Source organism: Oncorhynchus kisutch, linkage group LG29, assembly GCF_002021735.2.
Source record: "Oncorhynchus kisutch isolate 150728-3 linkage group LG29, Okis_V2, whole genome shotgun sequence".
NCBI classification, from domain to species: Eukaryota; Metazoa; Chordata; class Actinopteri; order Salmoniformes; family Salmonidae; genus Oncorhynchus; species Oncorhynchus kisutch.
This window is the reverse complement of record NC_034202.2, coordinates 7,327,999-7,335,643: the sequence shown is the minus strand read 5'-3', so window position 1 is coordinate 7,335,643 and position 7,645 is coordinate 7,327,999. Positions and strand designations below refer to the sequence as shown.

Below are 7,645 nucleotides of genomic sequence, written 5' to 3'. Positions count from 1 at the left end.
GAGCTGACCTTTCTTAACGTCTGGAGGACCTGGTGGCTTGGGGGTCGGGAAGGAAGGTGGGAGGGAGGGAGGGAGGTGATGAGAGGGAGAACTGTGAAGGAGGTGAATGGTATGGCAAAATATACATTTCCGGTAAAAGTGGAAAGGCTAAGTTGCAAAATTTGACTCAATCGTTCACTTTGTGAAAAGATTCTGATGTGGAGACACCCTAGACATGGGCCTTAGGGGCCGTAGCGGCCATCTTACAAAATGCCTGCCAACTGTAACACTATTTTACAGTTCAGAAGGACTATTTTTTAGATAAACACCGGTATTGAACTGGTGTTGTTCTGTACCTTACACCTTGTGATGACAGATAAGGGACAGTTGAGCTAAAGGATGTGCAAAGTGCTCTCTCTCTCTCTCTCTCTCTCTCTCTCTCTCTCTCTCTCTCTCTCTCTCTCTCTCTCTCTCTCTCTCTCTCTTTCTCTCTCTCTCTCTCTCTCTCTCTCTTTCTTTCTCTCTCTCTCTCTCTCTCTCTGAATTCAATTTATTTTAAAGGGATTTATTGGCATGGAAACCTATGTTTACATTGCCAAAGCAAGTGAAATAGATAATAAACACAAGTGAAATAAACAATCAGAAATTGTAAGCACAACACACACAACATTTTTTTTTTAATTATAGAGACATTTCAAATGTACAGTGTTGTAGCAATGTGCAAATTGTGTAGTTGTAGTACAACAGGGGAAATAAATAAACAGATTAATATAGGTTAATACAGTGCTTCACTGGTTGCCCTTTTCTTGTGGCAACAGGTCACAAATCTTGCTGTTGTGATGACACACTGGTGTTTAACTTAATAGATATGAGAGTTTATCACAATTGGATCTCAAATTCTTTGTTGGTCTGTGTAATCTGAAGGAAATATGTGTCTCTAGCAGGAGGTTAGGAAGTGAAGCCCCCCCCCCCCTCTCTCTGCTCATCTCTCTCTCTCTGCTCATCTGACACAGAGTCACAGGCTCACGGTGATTCCTGATTTGCTCTCGTCACAAATACGCAATCTGGTTGGTAGAGCCTATATGAGAGACAGTGTATCCATTGATCTGTACCGGGTACGTTTTTATTGAGACGCGCGCGGTGTCCACCTATAAAAGAGGAGTGCGGCTTGGAGCGCAGGACCAGACTTTCCCCTGTTCTGTTCTTGAGGTGCGATAGAGACTCCATACAAAGATACTGAGCAATATGGAGGGGACTTTCCGAGAGCAGCTTTTCTTCCTTGTGTTATGTCTGTCATTTCTGAAGGGAGACACCAGATACATCGAGGTAAGCCTCTGAAGTCACTTTGCCCGTTTACCTTTTTCGTTCCCATGTGTTTAATGTATTAATGTACTAGACTTTGTCATACGAGCTCAATTAATGCAATAAAGTTGTTACAACTTGTTGTACTCAGTCAAATAAAGTTATCATTGTAATAACTGTCATTGTGAACTTGATTTATGCATTACGTAAACTGCTAGCCTTTACTAAAACACTTGAGTTGTCTTGCTTGACGGTATATTGTTGTCAACTTGTCCACATTAAATCTGGACTTTCTTTTGATAAATATGATCTAAATGTCGTTGTTTTTGTGTGCAGGAAAATGACATTACACCAGAGGGATTATTTGCACTTCTTAATTCAGAGCTCAAAAGAGAAATACCCGAGACATTAATTTACAGCCGACCCCTCCGTAAGTAACTGACTGAAGTACTTCCCTAAAAGCCTTTTTTATGCATATTTGCCGTATACACGGTCGATCTGTGAAGCAATCTTTTTTTTTTTACCGACATGATCAAACCTTCAACAATGCTTTTATTTAGCATGAAAAGTAAATAAAAATGTAACTCTGAATTTTTCAGTCACAATTGTATATGGATTTGTGTGAATACTATATAATCGAAAATAATAAATGTGTGATTTAAGGCCTCTTGTAATTTATATAATTATAATCTTTATTGACTAAAAGTACAAATTGATGTCTACTACTTAAGGAATTGGAAATGTATATTAGATTACATTTTTGTCCCCAAAAAATATCAACAGCCAATGTGCACACAATTTAATGTTAACCCCGTCTCCATTTCTCTCTCATTCTCCATGTCATCTCTCTTTCTGTCTCTGTCTCCCTCCCCCCTCTCTGTTACTCACACACCCATCTCCCTCCTTCTTCCCCTCTTCCCTACCTCTCCCCTCTCTCTCCTCCTTCTCCCTATCCTTCTCTACCACCTTCCCTTTCTTCCTCCCGTCCTCATCCTCTCCCGCTCTCAGGTTGTCTGGACATGGTGGCAGTAGAGGGTCAGTTCACCTTCACAGCAGACCGGCCTCAGCTCAGCTGTGCTTCTTTCTTCATCGCTGAGCCCGACCAGGTCATCAGTGTGGAGTATGACAGCGTCGACATTGACTGCAGGGGAGGAGACTTCATCAAGGTAACCGCACACGCACATGTGGCATGCACGCACACATGAAAAGTACACACACACACACACACACCACCTCTTTCACACCCACATACATCCCAAATACTACTCCCCTCCCATCTTCACCTTGACTGACGTCAGCACCACCAGGTCCAGGGATAGATGTACTTTTCCAGACAATTGATGGGATGAAATTCCCGGCAGATTATTTTGTTGTTATTCGTGCCCAGGTCTGAGTAGTGCCCTTCCCCGAGGCTTGGCGTAAAATCTCTCACCTACCCCCTGACCTGGGAACACCCGTTCTCAGTAGAAGATAACGACGGACTCCTAAATACCATGAAATGATATCGTCACTTAGCAGATGCTGTCACCAGGGGTAACATAGGGTATTTTCCGGTGTCGTTTTCTTACTTGACTTTTGTGAATTTGTGCTAAGGCTTCAATTGAGTCCGAGGACTTCAACGTTTGTCCAGGTCCCCAGGACATCGGGAGATGCCTACAATACCGTCCACTCGGGGCAACGTGAGCACCTATTACCATCTAGTAGGCTCCAAGGATGGCGGGTTCAATCCCAGTGCTAGGCACTCAATCCCAAACCTTAACCCTTACCTTAACCAGTCAGAATTAATGCCTAACCTTAACCCTTACCGTAACCAGTCAGAATTAATGCCTAACCTTAACCCTTACCGTAACCAGTCAGAATTAATGCCTAACCTTAACCCTTACTGTAGCCCTTTACACTCATACGCGTATGTGGGTTGAAAATGGCATCTTTGGGCACTAATAAGCATCTAATCGGAAAGCAGTATTTCGAAAGATGAGACGTTGAGGATTATAATATAATACTGATTTGATGTCGTACAAGCAAGCCAAACAGCCGTGAGTCCAAATGTGCCCTTCACATTTCTATATTATACAGCTCATGTCATATACAGTGTCAACGTTTTTTTCCATCACTGTGTTTGATGTACAGTTACAAGATGACATGGGGTCGTACCCTGGGTTGTTCATTGTGAAGAACACCCATCTGAACGCACGCATGACTCCTTTCTATGCCCCCCAAAATAATAATCGTCTTCTCTGAATTGCCTTGTGGAAAGCCTAACACTGTAAGATCATGTTTTATAACTTGGCTAGTCTTGTTGGCAACAGAACAAGCTTGCAAGTAACGCCCAGCTGACCCAGATTACGATTTATAATGAGCAGTTTTTTTTACCAGTAATTGTGTTTGGATGCAGGGTTGTGTTCCAAACAAAACAACTACAAGTGTGCTTGTTCTAGTTCCTTAACGGCACATGGGAGAGCTCAAGCACCATATAGCTGAAGATTCTTCTTTGAGTCATAAAAGTGTATTGGAATTACTTAGGAACTGTAAACGATTTGGAGAGGTGTTTTGGCCACTTGGAGTTAGTCCTCTCACTCAAATCCTTGTCATTTTTTTTGTCTTATTCTTCACCTCACATTTTCCAGGAATATTCTTATCAACTTGCTAAATGTCCAGAATCCAGAATATTTTCAGATTTCGTTATCAACAAATGCAGTGAAAAGTACAGTAAATGTAAAATGCACATAAAATCAAGTGTGACGTTTGGATTCAGTCTTGTGTCAGGTGGACTGCTGTTTCATTAACTTTGTCCAGATAATTTCCCCATGATCTCAGAACGGTTCCTTTCAATTGCTACCATGCTTATGCATTTGCTTTTCATATTTCTTCTGTAAGAAACATTTCAATTTAGCCATATTCATATCGTCCAATTCCCACGAGTGTAAAGGGTTAACCAATCGGAATGAATGGCTAAACTTAACTGTAGAAATTTGACGTTTAAAAAAAATTGCATTGTTTAGAAGGAGTGCAAGGGCAAATTGAGTCACAGAGTAGGCATTTCCTAACGGAAATAAGCAAATACATAGCCAATAGGATCTCGCTAGCTCGTGCTTGGCTCTGCCCACCTCCTTGCTTGTTCTGCCCACTATGCTTAGCTTGCTCCCATCGGAAACGATACCCTGTGGTCTATCTTGGGTTAGTTCTTTGTTGATACCTTGTTTGGAATTAACGACACACAGACACAACAGAGTCACTTCCTGATTTGAACACGGGCTCAAACGGAAGTCACCTTTAAAAGTCAATTATAGTGAACAGGTTGTTCCTCTGCATTTTTTGGAACCCTCGTTTTGCTTACAGAGTAAAGTTCTGGAAATTGGATTTGATTGAATGCTTTTGATTAAGTCCACATCTCTCTCCTCTCCCAGGTGTTTGATGGCTGGGTGATGAAGGGAGAGAAGTTCCCTAGTTCCCAGGATCACGCCCTGCCGTTGATGGAACGCTATGTGGACTACTGCGACTCTGGGACGGTCAGGAGAACCGTGCGGTCGTCTCAGAACGTTGCCATGCTGTTCTTCCGCATTCACACTGCCGGGAGCTCCTTCACGCTGACAGTCAGGAAACACATCAACCCTTTCCGTGAGTAGAGACCTGCACTAGCTTGATGGCCAGTCTTAGTGTTAATGACCTTTAAGGTTGTACTTCGAGTGCATGAACTGAAGCCCCGTTTATACCTGGTTTTAACATGCATCAGTTGTCCTGATCTTCTCCACATTCTGATTGTGCCCACATTTGTCGACAGGTGTAGACAATCAGAAGTCGCATGGTGAACTGATTGAGATTAGATCTTCCTGACCACCTCCAGACGTAGTCGAAGATACATCTTGTACGGATTTCCTTGAAGTGTAAACAGATCCGGACAACTAAAGTTTAAAGCCAATTTATGCTCGCTCCGGGGGGCACCATAGAGAAGGTTTGAAGCAATTGCAGAGTCTCCGAAGCCAAATCGAGCTCCGTACCGCATCGGCGCGTGCCTCCCAAATGTTGTAACAATCCGTAGGGCTCTGTATAAACACAAACTAATTTCCTTGACAACAGCTCTGATCTGCTCCACAAAGTGCAAGAAGTAGGCCTATGAATGATCTGACTTCTGTGGAGGCCTCAGTGCAGTAAATGCTGTACGGCCACTGCAACTGAAAGGCTGCTAGATCGAATCCCCAAGCTGACAAGGTAAAAATCCGTCGTTCTGCCCCTGAGCAAGGCAGTTAACCCACTGTCCCGAGGCCGTCATTGTAAATAAGAATTTGTTCTTAACTGACTTGCCTAGTTAAATAAAGGTTAAGTAAAAATAAATAAAAATATGTCGGATTGACCATGTAGAGGCTTTTATTCCTTTTGGGCAAGGTCCCGCTTGTCCTGCTCTCGAAAAATAAATCACACCGGCCAGTTGAAGTAGTAATGATGGACAATGATACCTTCACAATTCCTCCAGAATTAACATCATGGTCTTCAATAGAAACAAAGTGCCTATCCCGTTCCCATGTCCAATGCCAGTGAAAAATATAAACAAAATACTGGAAAACATTGTACAGAAAGGACAAGGACTGTAATAGCAGGCATGCCATTAGGTGTGCCAACATGGGGCAGGATGCCAATGTAATGCTATAATAGTACTTTATACCACATTGTAATCGCCAGGGTTGTGTGCTAATGCTTTAGGTGACCCTTTAAGGTTGTTCAAGCTGCTCACGTCTAAGCTGTACTTGTGTGTGTGTTTGCATTTGTAAGCAATTTTGCCCACTTAAATGGATGCATTTATGCTATAAGGTCAACACGTCTAGAGACACTGATATATCCCCCAACCCGCGCACCAATGACGTGGACGTCAATTAACACAGCCCCCCGCACCTCTCTGATCCAGAGGGGTGGGGTTAATTACGGAAGATACATTTCTGTTAAATGCATTCAGTTGTGCAACTGACAAGTTATCCCCTTTCCTTTCTCATGCCCCCCCACCGCCGCCCCCCCCCACCTCTCCCCCTACAGCCTGTAATATCATCTCCCAGACACCAGAGGGCAGCTTCACCATGGTGATACCCCAGCAGCACAGGAACTGCAGCTTCTCCATCATCTACCCTGTAGAGATCAAGATTGCTGAGCTCAGCCTGGGACACCTCAACGACTTCCCCATCAAGGTGAGCCCTGAGCAGGGAAACATCTGAGCCTAGAGGTCCGAAGCACTGCTGATTTTCTTTTCGCCCTGGGAAATGTTTTGGTTGATTAATGTCACTCACTAATTAGCCAGAGATCCACTCACCATGTGTCAGAGGTCTGAATCGAAAATCCTGATTAGAGGGGAAGAATAGAAAAAACAACAGCGATTCTGGCTTCTGGCAGGAAGTGGTTTAGTGAACTAGCCTGCCAAAGACCTAGAGACCTGTGTTAGCTCCCAGTGATGATGAGTGGATGCTTGGAGTCAGTGGAGATGAGTGTGAGGGGGTAGAAGGAAAGAAAGAAAGAAAGAAAGAAAGGGAGGGAGGGAAGTTAAAAATACCTGTGAATCCATTGAGCTGGTCTTTCTCAACAGAGGTCCATCCCAGGATGTGCGGGAGCAGGGGACTTTGTGGAGCTGCTGGGAGGGAACGGGATGGACCCGTCTAAAATGTTCCCTGTAGCTGACCTTTGCTACAAATTTAACGGTCCCGGTGAGCGGCACCAACACCATCAATATCCTAACTAGAATATATCTTTATTAACCCAACCATCACCATCCTAACTAGAATATATCTTTATTAACCCAACCATCACCATCCTAACTACAATATATCTTTATTATCCACCATCACCATCACCATCCTAACTAGAATATATCTTTATTAACCCAACCATCACCATCCTAACTAGAATATATCTTTATTAACCCAACCATCATCATCCTAACTACAATATATCTTTATTAACCACCATCACCATCCTAACTAGAATATATCTTTATTAATCCCCATCACATCCTAACTAGAATATATCTTTATTAACTCCACCATCACCATCACCATCCTAACTAGAATATATCTTTATTAACCACCATCACCATCCTAACTAGAATATATCTTTATTAACTCCACCATCACCATCCTAACTAGAATATATCTTTATTAACCACCATCACCATCACCATCCTAACTAGAATATATCTTTATTAACTCCACCATCACCATCACCATCCTAACTAGAATATATCTTTATTAACCTCACCATCACCATCACCATCCTAACTAGAATATATCTTTATTAACCCCACCATCACCATCCTAACTAGAATATATCTTTATTAACCCCACCATCACCATCACCATCCTAACTAGAATATATCTTTATTAATCAC

General features: G+C 42.7%; 1 protein-coding gene across 1 annotated transcript; it reads left to right on the top strand.

The window, feature by feature from the left end:
• Positions 1-1,019: 1,019 nt before the first annotated feature.
• On the top strand, positions 1,020-6,965 carry LOC109874181 (corticotropin-releasing factor-binding protein; the record flags this gene model as incomplete). Its single annotated transcript, XM_031809305.1, is given in 6 exon segments — positions 1,020-1,305; positions 1,618-1,711; positions 2,290-2,447; positions 4,689-4,899; positions 6,307-6,455; positions 6,848-6,965. Coding segments are annotated over 6 exon segments (811 nt in total), but the record flags the coding sequence as incomplete, so codon positions are not given.
• Between the last annotated feature and the right edge of the window lie 680 nt (positions 6,966-7,645).